At 44.0% G+C, this 21,798-nt stretch overlaps 1 protein-coding gene across 8 annotated transcripts in view; it reads left to right on the top strand.

Moving 5' to 3' along the window:
• The window catches only part of rap1gapb (RAP1 GTPase activating protein b), a 122,813-nt gene that overhangs the window by 98,294 nt on the left and 2,721 nt on the right, over positions 1-21,798 (top strand). For 3 of the 8 annotated variants that reach the window (XM_030418863.1, XM_030418859.1, XM_030418864.1), the window contains 17 exons: positions 27-130; positions 3,728-3,806; positions 3,895-3,948; positions 4,055-4,138; positions 4,246-4,346; positions 4,773-4,902; positions 8,921-9,076; positions 9,246-9,317; positions 9,426-9,512; positions 12,622-12,792; positions 14,463-14,594; positions 15,896-15,973; positions 16,850-16,959; positions 17,685-17,801; positions 19,444-19,573; positions 19,994-20,090; positions 20,546-20,652. In XM_030418863.1, the coding sequence (XP_030274723.1) occupies positions 27-130; positions 3,728-3,806; positions 3,895-3,948; positions 4,055-4,138; positions 4,246-4,346; positions 4,773-4,902; positions 8,921-9,076; positions 9,246-9,317; positions 9,426-9,512; positions 12,622-12,792; positions 14,463-14,594; positions 15,896-15,973; positions 16,850-16,959; positions 17,685-17,801; positions 19,444-19,573; positions 19,994-20,090; positions 20,546-20,652 (1,809 nt within the window). The remainder of the gene's footprint in view (positions 1-26; positions 131-3,727; positions 3,807-3,894; positions 3,949-4,054; positions 4,139-4,245; positions 4,347-4,772; positions 4,903-8,920; positions 9,077-9,245; positions 9,318-9,425; positions 9,513-12,621; positions 12,793-14,462; positions 14,595-15,895; positions 15,974-16,849; positions 16,960-17,684; positions 17,802-19,443; positions 19,574-19,993; positions 20,091-20,545; positions 20,653-21,798) is intronic. The other 5 variants (XM_030418860.1, XM_030418861.1, XM_030418862.1 and 2 more) reach the window with 5 other exon arrangements.

The raw sequence follows: 21,798 nt of genomic DNA, 5'->3' as shown, positions 1-21,798 counted from the left end.
AGTAACTTCTGCTTTTCTGCCCGCAGGAACACTTTAATTATTACACCATGGATGCCGCCCTGGGCCACTTGATCTTTTCCATAAAGTACGATGTCATCGGGGATCAAGAGCATCTGCGCTTGATGCTTCGGTACAATTTCCCCATTATCTTTGTCTTTGACCTGTTTTCTCTCCCGCTTGTCCGTTCCTCTACAGTTGTTCTCCTTTCTCTTTCCGTTGCCCTTTTCTCACGTTGAACCTGCAACAATGCTTCAAGTATCTATGTTGTGCAGCGATGTTTAGCATTTGCTCATCTCTCTCCCACACAGAACCATTTCACAGAAACAATTTTTCACACATGGCTTGATCGTGTGGGATGCATTATGGGGTTGATGTATGTTTTTTTTTTTTTTTTTTTTAATAGCTCAAGGATAGTGTTAAGCGGAGCAAAAGAAAATGACACACAGGAAGAAAAGGCTCCTCAGCTCTCACAGGTTGCCTTAGTGATGAACTTAAAAATGTGTTTTCCGGCTCGGTTGCTGACAATAGGCAGTGCCAAGGAGAGGCTTTGCCCCGCTGTCGGAGGGAGCCAAATACATTTTCTCATCAATTTCATATTCAATTGAATACGACTTCAGACATCTTCTGCTCATTTCCCTCAGCGTCCGAGCCATTGTTAAAAGGATTGCTTCTTTTATGAATGTACTTGCCTCTCTTGTACTGCAGCTTTTTGTGTCCGACCCGTGTTTTGTTAATTAACTTTGATCTCAGGAAGGACTATCTCAGGGTAGGGTTACTACAAAATAGGTTTACATGATTAATGTTCAAAAAAACACATCAGTTTCCTCATTCTGTCCACTCCTGCAGCTTTGTATTCCACCACCGTCCAAAGCACTCAATTTTAGCTCTTGTCTCTTTAAGGCCCCGCCCCCCCAATACCCTCTCTCCCCTGATTGGTCAGCTCGCACAAGCCTGTGCCAGCACCGCTAACAACAGCGGAGCAGCCGTGCTAAATCAGTTCTTACTTGTATGACTCATGTGGTGTCAAGAAGTCACAGAGTTCAAGGCGAGACTACTGGCGAGGCATTCAGGAACAGTGTTTTCTGTGGGAGAGAGGAGCTTCTGCTGGGGCTGTTGGACTTTGCCCTTTTTACTGTCGAGATCTTTTAAATACACAAGAACCATAAAAAACTGAAGGAAAGGGAAAAAATGAAATAGGTTTCCAATGAACACTGTCTGCACACTAGATAATGCTCCCGTGAACATTTATAACCTCCCTCCCTCATTTTTTATGTGAAATGTGAAACTTATGTTGACAACTTGGCCGGGACCTCAAGGACTCCCTGGAAAAAAAGACTGTGTATCTCAAAGGTATCCTTCTGGCTAAATGAAGGATACTGCTCCTCATAACATACAGACAATAAATATCCCCAAATAACTGAATTTTTGTATTTTACTGAATAAATAACTACTATTAGCAGTTAAACTACTTCAATAATCAATGAATCTTTTCAAATAATAATCACAGAGTGGGAAAAAGTTCTGCTTTTGTGTCAACGAAACCCACGCCAAGGACGAACTGAGCTTTATGAAAGTATAAATAAAAGTGTTGAAGGATTTGCGTGGTTCAGCGTATACACTCACGTGTCTCTATAAATGTTGACTCAGAAAACTGTGCCACAAAGTACCCAACCATCCGCACACTATTCATCCCTGTTGTACAAGCGTAATGCCTTCCACCCACCATCGCCTGAAACTCGTGCTCACTCGCTGAAATCTTCTTCACATTCTCTGCTAAAGACAGACGAGGGGGAGCGAGGCAGAACACAAAATAACCTGTGAATTAATTTTAGCACCAGAGAGACTCCACTCCAGATTTTAATAGCTGCCTTCCCTCTTCGTTAATGGAGCTCTCGAGCGGATGAGTATGTTGCGAGGTAACGGCCGTTCAGCCCACAACATTTTTCACATCCTGTGGATGGGCACCACCCACAGTCAACCCTGTCGCCCCCCCCCAGTCAAATTCAGTCACAGGCAGTGACTCACAGTCCATATTTAAAGCATCTGTAAGAGATCTACATGATGTGTCATCATCGCTTTTTTTTATTTTGCTGCTAGAGTCCAACACACTATGAAAACACTAGCAAACATGAGGATAACAGGTTGTTAAGCTTTCTGTATTTTAGTGGTGTTAGTGCTGCATATTAGTGTAAACCAGCGACCCATTTTAAAACAAATGGAGCCTTTGTTTCAGACATAAGGAGAGAAAAAAAAGTTTCTCATTTCCAAGCAGCAATCGTTGATTTTACTAGCGAGCTAATTAAGGTGACGTTAGCTCACGTTATCAGTCAAAAGCACTGTCTCTGACCTCGCCCTCTGCTGACTCATTTAAAGCAACAAAATGTAACTTATGTTTACATTTTGTCATACATACATTCATACAGTGATGGCGGTGGCTGCCATGCAGGGTGCCGACCACAATCAGGAGCAGTTTAGGGTTCAGCATCTTGCCCAAGTTTCCTGGAGAAACTTGGTTGATTGTCGGGTCTGCTACTGCGGCTTTGGGTTTCTAAAGAGAGTTTTTGACTCTACATAGAGATTGTGTTAAAGCATGTGTTCCAATTCATTGCGATGAAACAGAAAGTCGTATCTCACATTGCCAGATGGCGCGTGGCTCTCAGGAAGGAGTGGACACCTCTGGAGAGTGTAACTTACTCACTGAGGAGAAAAGTGCTTTTCTTTTATGAAGTATGGCAACCCTTTATCAATTACACAGAGAATCCCCCCGTCTCGCATGATTGAGTGAACGTCTGCAGGGTCTCTCTGTCTTCATCGCATTAATGTTGTAAAAGACCATTATACTCTCTGGTGGAAGCTGAGTTATGTCTCCATCCATCGCTCCCATTTTAACCCCCGTAACTTTTAGCCGTACATTTTCATTTGCAATCGTTTGTGTGCCGATTCATGTTGTTTGTTATTTTAGTGTATGGTTAGTTTTTATTTATTTTTGTATCGCCGGTGATTCTTACTGTTTGGGTTTGTGTAGTATATGGAGAAAAAAAGCTGTATGTTCCAGACAAAAAGTCAATTTCCTCACCAGTTTATGAAGAGGGAGTAAATAAGCTAAGTAAATAAGCATGAGAAGATTTGGGATTTGTCTGGTTTTCCTTCTGACACAACCCTGTTTGGCTTCTTAACTAACATATTGATCCCATTTGGAATTTTAGGGCAAGAACCAAGCCACAAAATGCTGATAACTGACTGAAAGTATTCTTCAAATGTTCATTTTTAGAACACTTTTGGCTATTGCATCATAAAGCTTAAGAGGTAACGAGGATGTGAGTTGTTTTGTCACGTCCTGCACAATACAGTTAGTAACCGCTGCATAATTAATTTCAACATTACGTTGAGTGCGTCAAGGGGATGATTAACGTCCAGCGCTCGCTCTGTAGCACCCGTTCTGTGTAAAGTTTTTCTTTACTCTCTGAAAACTGTGAAAACTAGTGATTCTCATTTGACCCTCTCCCAGGCAATCTTGGCTCAAACACATCAAATGTAAAGATCATTATAAACCCAGCCACACACAGCATCTATAGGAAACGTCCCCTTAGAACCGGCACTTCGCTTGCATGAATGCAAAGCACCAACGGAAAAAAAAAAAAATCATTAAAGCAGCCGGGGGAGTTCTTTGGATTAGAAGCTGAACAGCGAGCATTCTGACTTTTCAAACTGTTTCTTTGCCTTTCAGCACAAAGTTTAAAACTTTCCATGACGTGATTCCCATTTCCTGCCTTACCGAGTTCCCCAACGTGGTTCAGATGGCCAAGGTATCACGCGGAATATATAGTTGAAATATATTTTTCTGTACATTTAAAAAATGAGAAAAGCTGATTGTACTTTTTTTTCCACTTCCAGCTTGTTTGTGAAGAAGTAAACGTGGATAGGTTTTATCCTGTCCTCTACCCGAAGGTAGGCAGCAGCACTTTACTGAGACTTTCTCAGTTATTACTTTCTCCACCGACACCACATCCGCTCCCAAAGAAATTCTGTAAACTCTCAATTCTCTCATCCTCAGGCATCAAGGCTCATTGTCACCTTTGATGAGCACGTGATCAGCAACAACTTCAAGTTTGGAGTCATTTATCAAAAGTTTGGCCAGGTGAGTGCGCCTCAGAGATACCGCTGCTAATCTTTCTTTTTTTTTTTGCTTTTGAAGTCATGTGTCACTCCTCCTGAAAAATGTCCTCTGCTTTTCCCTCCACGCAGACATCAGAGGAGGAGCTCTTTGGAAACATGGAAGAAAGTCCTGCCTTTGTTGAGTTCCTGGAGTTTCTGGGCCACAAGATTGAGCTTCACGACTTTAAAGGGTTCGGACAGTTTTTCGGTGAAACTCAGTTCGCTCGGCGGCAGATTTCAAGTCTCAGTGCCGCACGCCACCTCCTGTCTGTCGGGAGCAGGTCATCATTCACCTACCTATTGATCAGAGCTGGCTTTAAATCAATCCCTGAAAAAAGCGATTTGGAGTGTCCTGATATTTGCACTGCTGCTGACATTGTGATTGAGTAGGCAGAAGAAGTGCCCTTGGCATTCGCTCAATGATGGATGAGCGTGGAAGGACCGGGAGCACGCACTCGTGTTCCCCTCCTAACACTGCTTTGTTCGCCTCTCCTCTGTCTTCCTCTTGGCTGCTCACCTCAGTCCTCATTTTGCAATTACTTGACTTTCTTTTACTGTCTTTTTTCTCTACTTTTTCTTGCCTGTGCCCTAAAAACCCCTTCTTTCTGCTGCTCCAGATTTCGGGGTGGGCTGGACGTCACTCATGGCCAAACGGGGACAGAATCCGTCTACACAAGTTTCCATAATAAGGAGATTATGTTCCATGTGTCCACCAAGCTGCCTTACACAGAGGGAGACTCACAGCAGGTAAAGTGACATTCCACTGATTAATTATCAGGGGAACTAATTGGTGCTTTCAGGGCAATTCGCTTCACTAATTGATTTGTAACGGCCTCTTCTTGTGACTCCTTCACGTGTTGCACTGCAGCGGCAGCAGCAGCAGCTAATGGGTCAAGGCTGTGAAAGGCTTTTTTAAAATGACGCTAATTAGAATCAGCAAAAACTCAAATCAGTGGTTTGAAGATTTCTAATCCCTGAAAATACACTTACTGCCTTTATCGTTGAGAGTTAGATGAGAAGATTAATGCCGCTCTCAAATCTGTACGGTAAATGTTAAACTCGCCCGGCTATGAAAGGAAAACAAAATCTTTATACCAGCACCTCTTAACTCACTTATTAATACATGTTCGTTAAATAAGTAGGAATATCAGTGAATGTTTTACAGAAGTGCCGGACCGTTTCATGGCCCTATACTATCACAAGTTGTCATTTTTAACTCTGTTTTTTAACTCAGATAAAACAAACATGACATAACATGTTGAAGGTATACTGCACAGGATTTTTCTTAAAGCAAAGTATATATATCTCAATAATCGGATACCACGATGTGTCTGTATCTGCAGAGACCCTGCCCTCTGCCTATATAATCGTATTTTTTCTCAGTATTTTGCCGTGTTAGAGGCAGGAGTGTGTAGCCAGCTGGAAGAATTACTGGCTGTGGGACTCTATGAAAACATTGTAACCAGGCTACGTTGCTGTCTCCATCCCTCTGCTCTGCTCTCAGTCTGTCATGGTTGTGGAAAGAACTGCAGGTCGCTGTCTGTTTGACCGAGGGCAGGGCTGAGCTACACACTGACGGACACACACATATGGACCAGAGAGGCAAACACCAGACGGGGTGATGCGTGCATTCTGGCTGCATTCACACAAAATCCGCAGAGTTGCGCAGAGGTGTGGCTGTGTGTGTTTGTGCTTTACAACATAACTGCTGTAAAACAAACGTGTTTGTCTCTCTGATTCACTGCTCCGTTCTCGCTAGCATCTCTAGTTCGCTCGACTGCTGCTGCTCAAGAGTTTAGCTGGGGAGGACGGGCCAACTTTGAATAGTGTGTCTATAAACAGCAACAAACAAAACTAGCATAGTACACCTGTATTAGTGAGTTTTAGAGGTGTTGGTTGGCAGACAGAGCGAGGCTAGCTGGTAATCCTTGTCTCCAGTCCGTGTGCTACGCTAAGCTAACTGTCCTTCGGTGGTGCTTTCACATTTATTGTACCGGTATGAACGTGATGGTGATCCGTTCCTTTTTACTGTCAGCAAAAAGTAAAATGAGTTTCCCTCAGTGCTGAACAATTCTCTGATCGAATGAATTTCTAAAAAACTGTTTGTCTTGTGCTTCACAAATGCAGTGAGGATAGTGATGAGCATTTTTTGCAAAGAGTAAACTTTTGTTTGGGCTTCCAGGTTTGATGTCCTCCCTCCTCCGCTGTCCAAGAGAAATATCATTTTTTTCAGAGATCTAGCATTGCATTGTTCTCCCTACTGCCATTGAAGTTTCTCCCTCGTCGGACCCTGACTGGAGACTCTCGTCTCTTTGATGCCACGTTGCAGAAGGCTGCATTAGTCTTCAGCTGCCTCTTGAACTTTGTTACCACAGTAACCCCGCATCGCACACAGACTGTCCATATTGGCGAGGCATGATAGAGAGACAGAGGACATAAATAACACCCACATGGGATGATTCATGAGGGAGCTCGAGAGAGAGAGAGGGAGGCAAGGTGCAACTGTAATAACATAGCATTATTTCTGGGCGGAGGAACCGCAAGAATTAATGAAGCCAGATCTGACTGAATATGAGCCGGTTTGAACGGATATACCGGACAGTTTTTAAAGGTTTCAGATGTCTCAATCCAGCGTCCGTGCTTCCTGAGTTTGGCAGTCCGTATGCGCAGGGAAACTGGAGTGAATATCTTTCAGCTATCTGGGTTCAGAAAGCCCCCCGTGTGAGTAAATATTAAAGCTGACAGCTCATAAGCTCGGGGATGATGCAGTAGTAACCTGGCTGCCCTCCTTCTGCCCGCCGCATGGTTCCTGTTTCACTCTCACCCCCCGCTTCAGTCTTAGAAATACATCTTAACAACAGCCATTCTTGCACAGAGATCCAAAGAAACTGCTGCAATGAAGACTTGCTGGCTCTCCTTCCCCCCCCAGTGAGTGATTTTGGACAGCAATGCCGGCGTTCCTGAAGCAATAGAGGCATGACGTGTAGCACAACAGCGCGTGTAACAGCGTGTCACTCCTACTGCCGTCTTACCTGTTTAATACAGACATCCCCTCAGCTCTGTTACTACCTCCACTGATGACAAAAGGGCAGAACAACAGTGCCTCAGTCCTTGTCTGGATGTTTTATACATTACAGCAGGGGGGATGGAAACAACAGCGCAGCATTCACGCCTTGAACAAGCTACGTAAAAATGGCAAAAAACTCGAATTTCGTCTTTGAATCTGTCGAATAAGCTCCGGTTGTTTTTTCCCCATTAATGATAATGTTATATTAACGTTATTTCACACTGAAACTTGTGTCTAGAAGTGCAATTACAAGGAGAATTAGGTGTTTTTTTGATGATGAATTAAAGTCTTCACACAGTTGTACCATTTTGACAAATGCAGCTCGGGGTACTTTCTTTATATTCGTGGCTTTGTACGACATCAGCGAATTCCGAAAAAACATCGCCGGCGCCTGAAACAGATGGCTGATTGTTCTCATGTGGGACTTTTAACAGACTGGCTGTGAAGTAATTGGACTGATAAGCGAAAAAAGGAACCCTCTTAAATCCCAGAGTCAATATTTACAGTGCACACAATTAGACGACTCTTGAGACGTTTTATTGGAGCGCCGGCTACGACTGCAGCTGCTAAATTACAGCTGATCACAACAGGTGTGAAGCGGCTTCATTGAAAGTCTGTGCTTGAGTTTGTTGAATGACCCGGTGACTGACAGAGGGCTGTCAGCACAGCCATGTCTGCTTTCGCTGTGGAATAATTTGGGCTACACTGACTTTGATGATGAGCAATCAAGGGGCTGAACAGAATACATTTTGCCACTTTCATATCCGTTATTACTACTAGTAGTATTTTACTGTTTGATTGCTGAGAGAAAAACACTTCATCAACCCTATTCATCGCGCCTCAGACAGGAAATTTGCACCCAGCCACTGCAAAAATCCTAATCACACACATTTCGACATATTAAAAGTTAGATGAATTTTTCAGAGAGGAGGGTGAAAGTCATCTTCTCTGATATTTATGGGACCTTTGCGAGTTCCCAGCAAAAGACAAAGAGGCCGCGGGGGTTGAGTCACATTTCGACAGAGGAAAGCGGCGTCCCTGATGCTTGGCACCACCGAGGGTTTTAAAAGATATTGCTTGAATAGGAAATTGAAAACTCGGAGCAGAGTCACGCCGTCCTCCAAGCGTGCGGACGTCCTTTTGGCAACTTTTTAAAGCTTTTTGGCGACCGGGATGATACGGGTCACTAACTTCCAGCGACCTGCAGAATCATAAACCATTTGTGTTTGACTCTCCGTCCCGTATTCAGATGCATTAAACTCTACACCACCAACAGCCATTAAAACCTTGGACTTAAATTATTCTGACCTCGTCCTGGCTCCAACAGATTACCTTGATTTATGGGTTTTTCTAGGCCAGCACATGCCTCGCATTCACAGATGTTCTGCACACATACGAGTTTTACTACTTTTGTGTATGGATTTTCACTTTTGTGGCAACTTTAGAAATGGATTAAATCCTTAGCACAAGCTTCAAGAGAGATAACAGACACAATTGAATTTTTTTGGCTGGTGTAAAACTGGGCTATCTAAAGAATGGTTGATCGGAGTCGTGCCCACCTCTTCTGCTGCTGACTATATTTATTCCTTGTCAAGTCTTTCATTGTAAGTCCTGGAAGTGATCCCGTGTTTCCGACTCTCCAACCGGTCATTTGAGATGTTTCCGCTGCTGTTAATTTGGTTTATCCGTGCCGTCCAGCTGCAGAGGAAGAGGCACATAGGCAACGACATCGTGGCCATCGTGTTCCAGGAGGAGAATACGCCCTTTGTGCCCGACATGATCCAGTCCAACTTCCTGCACGCATACGTGGTGGTGCAGGTGGAGAACGCGTGCACGGACAACGTCACCTACAAGGTTGGTTTTCAAGGACGCCGAACGTATTAAGCGCGTTTGACACGCGGTGACCTGTAAAAACCCATTTCAGATTCACTCATTCGTTATTCAGGAAGCTCTCAATCTTCTGTGCAGCCTTAAAAAGAAGCACATGTATTAAAGACTGCGCTCACCTGCTTTTCGCCTCCAGGTGTCTGTCACAGCGCGGGATGATGTACCTTTCTTCGGGCCTGCTCTGCCTGACCCTGCCATCTTCAAAAAGGTCAGCAGTCACACAAAATTCCCAAACTCAATTCTCCTTTTACAAGCAGACATCATAAGCCTTCATACTCTCCGCCCCTCCTTCTCTCTCTCTATTTGCCTCCCTCAGGGACTCGACTTCCGCGAGTTCCTATTCACCAAGCTCATCAACGCGGAGTACGCCTGCTACAAGGCTGAGAAGTTCGCCAAGCTGGAGGTGAGAAGAGATGAACGCCTGCAGTGTGTTTGTGCGTGTGTGTACGCATGAGTGCGCGCCAGTTCGCACAGGTGTGCATCCTGCTGGCCGTGCTCTTGATAGTGATTGACACCATAGACGATTATACCACAATGCACAGGAGCTCCAAGTGCTGGGTCCATGATATATAAACCTCCTGAGGTTCAATCTTCAATATCCACAGTTTAGGATTTAGGATTTTTTTAGGATTTTTTTCACATGCAATTAGGAACAAATGGTATCTTATTTTTAAAGAATCATTAGGAACACTGGGTTCAGTCCTCAGTAATCAAAATTAAAAAATAATGATAATAACGATTTTAGCAGGTTATAGAAGCTATCACTGATGTTTGCCTGCTGGAGAGGCTAACACTAATGTGAGCCCGTTTTATAAGCTAACACTTACGTAAGCCCGCTTAAGAAGCTATCACCAGTGTTAGGTTGTTGAAGGAGGTAACACTACGGTAAGCCTGTTGGTGGAGCTTACACCAATGTCAGCCGGTCGGAGAAGCTATCACTAATGCTACCCTGTTGAAGTAGTTAACACAGATATTAGCCTGTTGGAGAAGCTAAAGCTGGTGTCAGCCTGTTGAAGAAGTTAACACTGATGTTCGCATGTTGGAGAAGCTAACATTGATGTTAGCATGTAGCCTGTTGGAGAAGCTAAAACTGATGTTAGCATGTTGGAGAAGTTAACATTGATGTTAGCATGTTGGAGAAGCTAACATTGATGTTAGCATGTTGGAGAAGTTAACATTGATGTTAGTATGTTGGAGGAGCTAAAGCTGGTGTCAGCCTGATGAATAAGTTAACATTGATGTTAGCATGTTGAAGAAGCTAAAACTGATGTTAGCATGTTGGAGGAGCTAAAGCTGGTGTCAGCCTGTTGAAGAAGTTAACACTGATGTTCGCATGTTGGAGAAGCTAACATTGATGTTAGCATGTAGCCTGTTGGAGAAGCTAAAACTGATGTTAGCATGTTGGAGAAGTTAACATTGATGTTAGCATGTTGGAGAAGCTAACATTGATGTTAGCATGTTGGAGAAGTTAACATTGATGTTAGTATGTTGGAGGAGCTAAAGCTGGTGTCAGCCTGATGAATAAGTTAACATTGATGTTAGCATGTTGGAGGAGCTAAAGCTGGTGTCAGCCTGTTGAAGAAGTTAACATTAGTGTTAGCATATTGGAGAAGCTAAAACTGATGTTAACCTGTTGGAGAAGCTAAAACTGATGTTAGCCTGTTGGAGAAGTTAACATTGATGTTAGCATGTTGAAGAAGCTAAAACTGATGTTAGCATGTTGGAGGAGCTAAAGCTGGTGTCAGCCTGTTGAAGAAGTTAACATTAGTGTTAGCATATTGGAGAAGCTAAAACTGATGTTAACCTGTTGGAGAAGCTAAAACTGATGTTAGCCTGTTGGAGAAGTTAACATTGATGTTAGCCTGTTGGAGAAGCTAAAACTGATGTTAGCCTGTTGGAGAAGCTAAAACTGATGTTAGCCTGTTGGAGAAGTTAACATTGATGTTAGCATGTTGAAGAAGCTAAAACTGATGTTAACCTGTTGGAGAAGCTAAAACTGATGTTAGCCTGTTGGAGAAGTTAACATTGATGTTAGCCTGTTGGAGAAGCTAAAACTGATGTTAGCCTGTTGGAGAAGCTAAAACTGATGTTAGCCTGTTGGAGAAGTTAACATTGATGTTAGCATGTTGGAGAAGCTAAAACTGATGTTAGCCTGTTGAAGAAGCTAACATTGATGTTAGCATGTTGAAGAAGCTAAAACTGATGTTAGCCTGTAGTAGAAGCAAACATCAATGTTAGCTTGTTGAAGAGGTTAACACTGGTATAAGCCTGTTGGAGGAGCTATCGTCGCTGTTAGCCTGTGGACGAAGCTTACATAGGCCTGATGGAGAATGTTGCCCTGCTGAAAAAACCAGCATAGACCAGCACGATTTCCATGCTGGTCTATGCTGGCATATACTGGTTAGTGCTGGTTTAGCTGGTGGACCAGCATGAAGAAGCTGGTCCACCAGCAAGGTCCCATTAATTATGATGGCCTACCAGCATAGTCTTGCTGGTGATGTTGCTGAGGAAGCTGGTGACCAGCATCCAATTACCAGCATCCCATGCTGGTGCTGGTATGCTTTCCCCAGCATCCCATGCACTAGCATGGGAAGTTTCCTGCCCATGCTGGTTCATGTTCAATCAGCATCTTGATTTGCCACACCTGTCAGCTGGATGGCTTATTTTATTGGATTTTAACAAATGTGTGCTCAACATCTGAAAGAAGAAATTATTTTGTGTACATACAAAAGAAAAACTTGATAAAATTGTTAACTTAAACTTGTGAGAGAAATGGAAGCAAAAAACAAAGTGTTGCATTTATAGTTTAGTTTGTTTCGGGTGCCCTCAAATGAGCCCAAAATCTTGCAGGTTTGAAGCTTGTATTCAATAAACTTGGTGTTCTGTGACAACCTCTCTGACTCTGTGCCCTGTATTGGATTTTCACAGCCAAATTCACTCCTCCTCATACTCTGCAATATGAAATAAGTTGTTAACACATCCCATGCTGGTGACCAGCATACCAGCACCAAAACACAACATATGCTGGTCTATGCTGGTTTTGAATGAAATGAAAGCCTGTTTGAGAAACTACCATCTTTGCTGTCAGCTGGAGAAGCTGATATTGATGTCAACCTGTCTTTTCATGACCATTAAACTAGCTAGCCAGAGACACGTGAAGTGAGACATCTGTTTTTTACGGATACAGGCATAGCAAAACCAGTGCCGACTGAAGATTTTTCAATTCTACTTAGGATGTCTTAGGATGAGATACGAGGTTTGCGCCACGAGTTTAGGAATTCCTTCTATAGACAGAGAGAAATGTTTTTTCTGTATCTCTGAAAGTAGGACGAGCTGTTAGGATATTTCTCTGTAGTAACGCCAGCGCCGCTGCTGTCTGTCACCCTGATGTGGTGCTGTCATACACATTTCATCAGTGTCACCCATATCCCTCAATTTTATGACGATGAACTAACTTGAATTGTTTTAGATTTCAAGGTGTGCAGAACTGACTCTGGCTGTGTTGTTGGCAGGAGCGCACCCGTTCGGCCCTGTTGGAGACTCTGTACGAGGAGCTGCACATAAACAGCCAGTCCATGATGGGTCTGGGTGGAGATGAAGATAAGCTGGAGAACGGGGGCGGCGGAGGGGCAGGAGGAGGAGGAGGAGGAGGTGGAGGAGGAGGCTTCTTTGAATCCTTTAAGGTACGGCAACCGTGCCTCGCTTGACACGACGCGCCATTAATCTGCGACTCCACATGCATGAGAGAGAATGGTTTCGACTGGATAAACTTTGAGGATGCTTTTTCTTTTCCCTCCCCTGTCTCTTGGCTGGGATTCTGGGTATTCACACATGAGAAAAAAAAAACAAAGCTTTGAAAAAAATGTGCAGTATATCTCAAAGGACCAGCCCCTGTGGCATTTGATTTTTTTTCCTCGAACTCGGTGTGTTTTCACGTGGCGGTGTGGTTTTGAGTGTCCTGTTGTGCATGAAAGGCGCTCCTCTGCTCCGACTGAGAGTGCTCCATCAATGACCATTAGGGTGGTGGAGCGTGGCCCAGCCGTCGAGGCACAGTGGCGGGAGCTGTGATTGTGTGTGCCTGATGAACGATTTAATGACCCCTCATTAGGGGGCTGATGATGCAGTTCGCATGTCTCCCCACAGGCAGCATTCCCTCGCTGTTTTCCTCCTCTCTCTGTGTCGCCAGCTACAGTCCTCAGCCATTTCTCTGTATTTCCATGCAGCTCCAGAGGAAATACATCCACACTCCTCTCAGCCTCTGTCGTCTCTTTAGATCCATCTCTCCTCCACATCTTCAAACAACGCATCCGTGCAAATGTGCCCTTGCCTGCAAATCCTGTCTTTTTCTACCTGTCGAGAGGCATCCCGGTGCCTCTCTTCCTCTCCCTCACACCTCCACCAATTACATCTGCAACGAGTTCCCCGCTCGGCCTTTCTCCCCCTTCTGCCTCCGTCTAGCTGTCTCTCCTACTTTCTTTCACCGCCCTCCTTTGCTCGCACTGTTTCATCGTCCCCCTCCCATGACACAGAGCCCCACTGTAGATGCCCCCCCTCCCCCGTTACATGATGACTTTGGAGAGAGAAGATGTGGCGTCATCCTCCTCCACCGCACAAAAAAAGCCTACACTCTCCTCGACCTCCCGTGAACCCACGTCCCCTTTCTTTTTTCCTTTTTTTAAACGCAGCCTCTCCCTCCTGCCTGTTGACCTGCACTGCCCCTAAGTGTTCAGAAATAGTCCTGCACACAAAACATTGCACAGACCGCTGTGAGTTCACATGCACACAGGAACGCACACACATCCATACATATATATATATATATATATATACAGAGACTCGTGCCCTCAGAGAATCATCAAATATATTCAAAAATATGTACATATATTAGCACTTTACAACAGGTTCATCATGTAGATATATTGTATTAGATTATTGGTGTTTTGTTTTTCCTATCGTCAATAAGATCATAATGATAATAGTAATAATAACACTACTTTGGCTTTGATGCCACACGCAACCTGCAGAGTAACAAGTAACTAAAGACATCTGATAAATGTAATGAACTAAATAGTACAATGTAGTGGAGTGGAAGTATAAAGTAGCAGAGGGTGGAAATACTCAAGTAAAGTAAAGTTTGGTACTTCCATCAGTTCCATCAATGATATTAGCAAAGAAATATACAAATATGTGCATCGTGCTCCAGTTTGGAAAGTGAATTAATCTGGAGTTAGTCTGAGTGTAGGCTCACATATACGTGGTTACATACTGCTCTGAACAATTGGGTCAGTGTGTTGCGGTTCCCCGTAGTATCCGAGTGGATCCACTGACAGTATCTCCTCGTTTCTCTCTGTAGCGGGTCATCCGCAGCAGAAGCCAGTCTATGGACGCCATGGGCCTCAGTAACAAGAAGTCACACACAGTCTCCACTAGTCACAGTGGCAGCTTTACCCACAATCCCGCAGAGAGCCCCAAAACCCCGGGGATTGTAAGTAGCCCGCTTTGGTCGACACGATGCCCACCTGACACACACACACACACACACACATTGAGGATACGGTATATTGGATAAATAAATACACCTACAGCAGGCTGGGAACCCCTTACTCTTCATTATGAGCAGCACTTTAGCAAATTGCACCTTTTGTCACGTTGCACTTTACTTCCATCAGTGTGTTACTATCGAAGCTTTTCACTCCTGACATTTTAAAAATCACTCTTGCTTTGTACTAAAGCAGCTTTTTCGTTGTTTTTTTCTTCTTTCCTTTTCCATGTACGCCTCGTAATGACTTTCTATTTTTTTTCTCTGTTTAGAAAATGAACACAACTCATTGTCAGCATCTCATTCATTCCTCATATGTTCAGAGAGTCGTCGTCACCGCATGGAGTGACGGTTTAGATATGTAGGATGATGGTTTAAAAATAGAGTCTCCATTGTGGGATGAATCCGATGGCTTTCTTCCTCGACGCAGGATGACTCAATTGCTTGCGAGCCCCGGTGTGGTCTCTATCCCGTGTCCTGAAGTGGAAGCTCGGTGTGGCGGCTGTATGATTACCCAGACTCCCTCCCTCCTTACCGTGCTATCTTCCTTTCTTCCCCGTTAATGTCACAACCTCTCTACGCAGCCTTTTTTTTTTTTTTTTTTTCCCCCATATTTGCATGTGTGGCTGCAGAGTACGCATGCCACCGAGCCATTTATGCAAAGGACGGCACACCGCACTCCCGTCCTGTTTGTGTTCTCTTTCAAAGATGGGGGCTAACTGTGTTTCAGACTCCCTTTTAATATTCCATGCAGATTCCGTTACAGGTAGTATTTTGACTTCAAACTTAACGAACCCCATCTCTGAAAGGACAAAGTGTTCTAAAAAAAAACAAAGCTGATCCCCCTTTTTGGATGTTGTCAACCCTCTTTGCCCTCTTTCCTCCTTCTGAATGCATCACTAAACCGACCTGTATCCCTTCAGGGCAGAAACTGCCGACATGCCTGCTACCCACCTACCTACCTCCGTGGCGCTCCCTCTCCCGCTGTGCCCTCCTGTGTCGGACCCCGGCCTGCTTTCTGCTCGATAAAAGCTTTCTCAATATTTCCTCAATATTATGTCTTTGTCTATTAAAGTCATGCTGCGAGCTTCCCTTTTTCAAGCTCCTGCTGCACCGTGCTGTTTAAATTCTTTGTTCTGTGCGCATGAGATCTTATGATGTGTTCTTTTTGTTCTTTTTTTCAATCTGCCATCTCCTCCCCCTCTTCTCTGTGCTCTCCCCCTTCGCCCTGTCTTGTGTCGGCCCAGTCATTGCTTGTTCCAGGGAAAAGTCCCAGTAAATATGGACGCCGAGGCAGTGCCATAGGGATAGGAACAATAGAAGAGGTTCATGTATATTTATCCCTTCTTGTTTACTGATTTTGTCTTTTTGCCTTTGCTTTGCTTTTGTCTTTTCTTTACCTAAGTTATCTCAAAATGTGCCTGTTTTAGCTCTGCCGGCTGTGAGAGGGTTTTCATATAAATTAGTGTCACGGGTCATAATGATATCTGATCAGTGAGGGTTGCAGTCATAATGACATCATTCGTTTCCATACGTACATTTGCTAATGGCGAAAAGGGTATGCTCCATCATAGCCCGAGGGATGCTACAGCTCATTTATCTGCACATGAATCTTTCCCCTGACGTCCTGAGTTTCCGCAGGTAGATGATCGCCTTTTTTCTCCTTTTGATTTATGTTCTGTATTCCACCGCAGCGGATCTCAGGGCATCGCGCACTTCATTTTACTTAAAGTTTTTTTTTTCTTTGCCCTGAACACCGCGAGAGAGAAAAAGTCAAACTCGTCAAAGAAAAGTGTAAACAGACTCCTCCTTATGTGCTCATACCCAGCCGCTCATTGATGAATCATACTGCTTCTTAAATTAGACGTGTTTACCAGACAAGTTAACTCTGCAGTCTGGACTCCAAACATACAAAAAAACTGAAAAGGACGCCCGACAGGAGGCTTCTTAGTCAGAAAGATGATGGAACCTTTCTTTTCATTAGATATAAGAGCTCTAAAAAGAGAATATAATGTGTCTAGAAATGTGTCATCGCATTATCAGGATTTATCAAGCCATCAGCTCATAATTCCCTCACAGCGTATTTCTACACGTAGATATGTTTCAGTGTATAGTACAACGTATGCTGTGGTTTGTGAAATGGTTATACGATCCCCATTGTGTGTGTCTGACTTTCCTCTCCCTACCCCCCTCGCTGTCAGTCATTGATCATTCCTGGAAAAAGCCCGACCAGGAAAAAGTCTGGGCCCTTCAGCTCCCGCCGCAGCAGCGCCATTGGCATCGAGAACATCCAGGAGGTCCAAGAGAGGAGGTGAGAGGAGCGAGCCCAGCCGGTCAGCAGGGAAGTGGGTAGTGAGGAGAGAGAGTAGTGTTGCAGCAGATGGAAGCAAGGACATTAGAATGAGGGAAAACAGCCATTAGAAGATACGCTGTCGAAGATACGCGCTCTCGTTGGATGGCTTTTTATCAGCGGATAAGATTCATAACGTGGGCCTCAGGCAGCGCTCACAGTTTCTCTTCATGACCTCGCAATTTGCTTTTCCCATCTGTGTGGGCGCTTTGTTGGCATTTCGTTGGAAATTGGGCCTAAGACTTTTTCGTTAAGAATAGATTTCTCAGAACCGCTTGTGTCACTTCGCTGCCAGTCTGGTGATTTCTGCTCTGCACCATCCGGACAAACAATATGATCTCCTGAAGAAGCGCCTCCATTTGTTGAGCTGTTGTTTTTCATGCTTCTCTGTGATTGTGACAAATAGTGGTGGACAATATGACCTAAAATTGATATCACAGCACTTTTTTTCTTGATTTATTTTGCAGTAATGGTATTATATCACAGTTTTACAAAAATTAAAGGGGCACTGCGCGATTGATGTCTTTACCTATAATGTAATATTTGATATACAGCAATTGATCCACTTGTGTTTAGATGTTATGGATATGTTATAACTGTCATCAAGGGTTTGTTGAAGGTCTTACCATATGCAATAAGTTTACTTACAGTGTTGTCATGTGTCACCCTCCATCTCTGTCCTGAAGCCGGGACGTGTCTCCCAACACCCAGAGGACACCGGACAGCGCCCACTTTTCGCAGGAGAACAGATCGGACAACTCGTCCAATCACAGCTCTCCAGAATTCCCTGCCACTAAGAATAGGTGACTATTCGCTTCATTCGATAACACATTTAGAAGTTACTTGTGATGACTGATCTGTCGGATGGTCGAAAGGGATTGAGGATGGAGGTGTGTAGTTTAGACAAAAAACAAGACGCAGTGTAAACCAAATATTCATAGTTTTGCAGTCTCAATAGCGCAGCGTACACAAGAAGTAGATCATTAAAACACGCATGCACTAAACCTGATATGAGACAAGATGTCATCTGGGATTCTGATTATGGTATTGGCATGATATAGCTTAAATAGTTTTTTGCTTAGGCTGTACTTCAACTCATTTTTGCTTGTTGTTGATATGTCAAAATCAGGGGGAATTGGATAAGTTACAACTGCTCCTTCTAAACCAGAAATGTTATAGTATAGAGAGATTATACGACAATATAAGTAGAAAAAGATAATAAGAAAACAGAGTAAGTAAGAATGAAATATATAAAATATGATATAAAAATTGTGCATTAAAACTACAATATTTACATTTTAGGGCGTTTATCAAATGTTTTTGTCCAAAGCAACTCAGTAGACAGTAATTTATACATGCATTCATACACTGATTGCAGTGGCTGCCATGCAAGGTGCCGACCAGCACATCAGGAGCAGTTTGGGGTTCAGTATCTTGCCCAAGGACACTTCAACATACAGACTAGGGTATTTGAACCAGCGACCTTCAGATAACAAGACGCTGGCTCTACCCCTGAGCCGCAGTCAATATGTTTGATACAAACTAGGTTCAAATACAGAAGAATAGAAATACTACAGTGTAGATAATATTGAGAAATTAGAGACTGCGATTAGTTATAATTGACTATAATTAAAGTCCAAATAAAAGCAACAACAACAGAATATTGCTCATGAGGAAGAAAAATTTAAGAAATTGGGTGAGTTGAAAAATTGCACAAAAATGATGCTGTGTATAACAGTTGATTGTTGTCAGTATTACAAAGGTGAAATATAGTTTTAAAGATAAAACAGTATACCAGTGATGTGTACGGGGGGGGGGGGGGCAGTCGCCCAATTGTTGAAAAACGTATGCTAAAGTGCCCTCCTGGGTACCAAAAAATCGTGCCAAAGTGCCCTCTTGTTTGGCAAAACACACCAAACTGCCCCCTTGGCTGCCCTTTTGGAAGCCAAAACGAGTGCTAAAGTGCCTTCTTGGAATTCTTGGAAGCCAAAAAGCGCTCTAAAGTGCCCACTTTGAATCCAAAACGCGCGCTAAAGAATCCTCTTGGGAGCCAAAAAGTGCGCTAAAGTGCCCTCTTGGGGGCCAAAATGCGTGCTAAAGTGCCCTATTGGGAGCCAAAATGTGCGCTAAAGTGCCCTTCTTTTTGCCTGTGCACGCCACTGCAGTATACTGTGAGTTTTGGGACACATTAGCAATCCTTAGATGGAGCTCATTTAGAGGGTTGCATCACCTCCAGCAGTTTAACAGATTAGTCTTCCTGACACATAAATAAACACACTGCCATCAGCTGCACTGCTTGAAGGTGCTACCTGGGGTGCTGTGAGTTGAAGACAATGAATTAATCAGATACCACAGACACAAAGCAAACAAATATAGAGAAAATAATTTATTTAATGTGTGGGAAAACACAGGTGATTGAGCGGTCAGAGTGACCCAGGTGTGTAGTCTGGCCATGTGTTGCAGGGCGGCGTCCATCCCCGAGGCGCAGGACCTTTCCCGCTCCTCCTCCAACGCCAGCAGCTTCGCCAGCGTCGTGGAGGAGCACGAGGCGGATGAGGAGTACGACACTGGACTGGTGGGTGGAGACAGGCAGTGTGGTGGCGCATAACGAACGTTCAGATATTTCAAGTCACATCCTCAAAACCTAAACAGGCGGCTTCTCGTAGCGGATTTATTAACATTTGTCTCTTTTTTTACCGTTGGGGAAAAATAATCTTTTTTTGTTTTTTAATCTGTTGCTTGCTGCCACCTAAAAATTGAAACAAAGGATGTGAGAAGGTTTGATGGATTTCACTATATCGCAGTAATGGCAGGTCTGAAAATGCATTGGATAGTAATACATATTAATGTGTTTATCCTTTCACTTGCACCATTTTGCAGCTTAAAAAAGAGACCAAAAATGCAAATACAATCATGGAGAAGAGACGTGGTTATGATTCTGCTGTCTTTGTTGTTCTTGTTATACATTGTCTAACTTTCTCCACCCCTCCTGCAGGAGAGTGCGTCTTGTGTTACGCCGCTGAAGAAAGACTCGTTTGTGTTCAGCTCGATGGAGGACAGTGCGTGCGGTAGCAGCCAGGGAAGTTTTCCAGGTGAGTTGAGGAGGAAAGGGGTTCACATTACTGGGTCAGCGATAGCCTGAAGTTACAAGAGGTCAACTGTTTCACTTACCCTGAGTGTCTAGGGAAAAAATCTAGATGGGGCAGATGTAAGAATAATGCCCCCTTCTTCCTGAGCAATTAATATCAGAGCGCCCTGGTGGTTCACCTCGGCTGCAGAGTGGAACAACAGAAGGCCCAGACTGTGGAAATTACCAAACTCTTGATTAATGAACAAAGTTTGCTTTGCCTAAAAGGTGCATTTGAAACTTATCTGCAGTTTCCACACGACTTCTGTTCTGCTGCTTTTTTTTCCCATCGTTTATGAATCACTCTGAACCATTAATCTTTTGCATGCTTATCCTAGTTTGGCTAGAACAGCTGGCAGCATTATATGCTTGAGTTTATTAACCATGACAGCCACACATCTGTCGCCTCCCTCCCTACAGCCTCTCATCCTCAACAGCAAGCTGAGGGAGTGAAGACATCCGAGCCGAAAGGGACAGACAGCCAGCCCAAGACAGAGCGACCCTCGCTGGAGCACAGGTCCTCATCGGTGAGACAAACAGCTCGGCATCGGTCATTAGGTGACACTCGGATGGTTTTTGCTCTGGGTTTTACAAAGTCACTGGAAAGAGTGTTCATCTCTGATTAATTGTTGAAGTGATCTGTTGAGCAAAAAGATCAAACGGTCACTACATCCATCTCAACTGGGTTTCAAAAGGTGTCACCTTGAGTTCTGGGAAATTGTTAATGGGCCGTTTTTCACTATTTATTGACCGAACAGTACAATGAAAAGTGTCTACAGTCGCAATTGTGCCTCTGTGAGCAGCTAAATTCTAACATACTGATTAGAAGTAAACACAAGTACAATAACAAGTACAGTATAGGCCGATGAGATTGTGAGTAGTTTTGCAGGTATTGTCTCATGAGGCAAAATATCGGACACATTAAGATTTTTCCCTGATGGCTCGACATCAGCAGTCACCAGCCTTTTTAACACTGGGAGCTCCCTCAAAGAGAGAGAGTAATACGTAGAGTGAGGGCAGATTGTGTACAAGTTACTAATCACTGATGGTGATCAGATGGTACTGGTGTGGAGTATATGTGTGGGAAACACTGCTATACCATTTAATAGGTTAAATGTTTGAGGAGACAGTCTGGGAGCTTCAGGGTGCTCTACGTACCATGTTGGCGACCATTGCTCAAGGCGAACATGTGAGGAATCACAAAATAGTTCACCCTGAGAGGCAGTCAGTGATTTGTTAGTTTTGAGCATGGGGTGGACCGGTGGGAGCAGCCAGCAACCGAGAGTGGCTAGCGTTTGTAATGGGATGGCCATGCCGCCCCCCCATACCCCCAGAAAGGCTCAATTATGCGGTGTGGGTACCTCAGCACCCTGGACATTGTTGTGGTTTCATCAATATACTGCACAGTCAGGGGCTGATATTTCAGAGCCACGGTGGGGGGCATAGACTCTAACTTGGACAAACCTCTGTCAGACAAAGGATCAATGAGTCAGGCAGCGTAGACTAACATATTTTACTAAACAACTGCTCTGCTCCTGCTCTGTTTCTCTGCTACCTGGGGGATAGGAGAGCAAGGTAGCAGGTAAACAAGCGGGATGCATTTTGGTCATTTTGCTAAGTATGGGGATGAAACCCGCCTCAGATCAGCTGAGACAGACAGGAGTGTATGTGCC

The sequence above is a fragment of the Sparus aurata genome, chromosome 6 (assembly GCF_900880675.1).
Source record: "Sparus aurata chromosome 6, fSpaAur1.1, whole genome shotgun sequence".
Taxonomy (NCBI): domain Eukaryota; kingdom Metazoa; phylum Chordata; class Actinopteri; order Spariformes; family Sparidae; genus Sparus; species Sparus aurata.
Note: the sequence above shows the minus strand (reverse complement) of the source record. Positions and strands in the feature narration are given on the sequence as shown.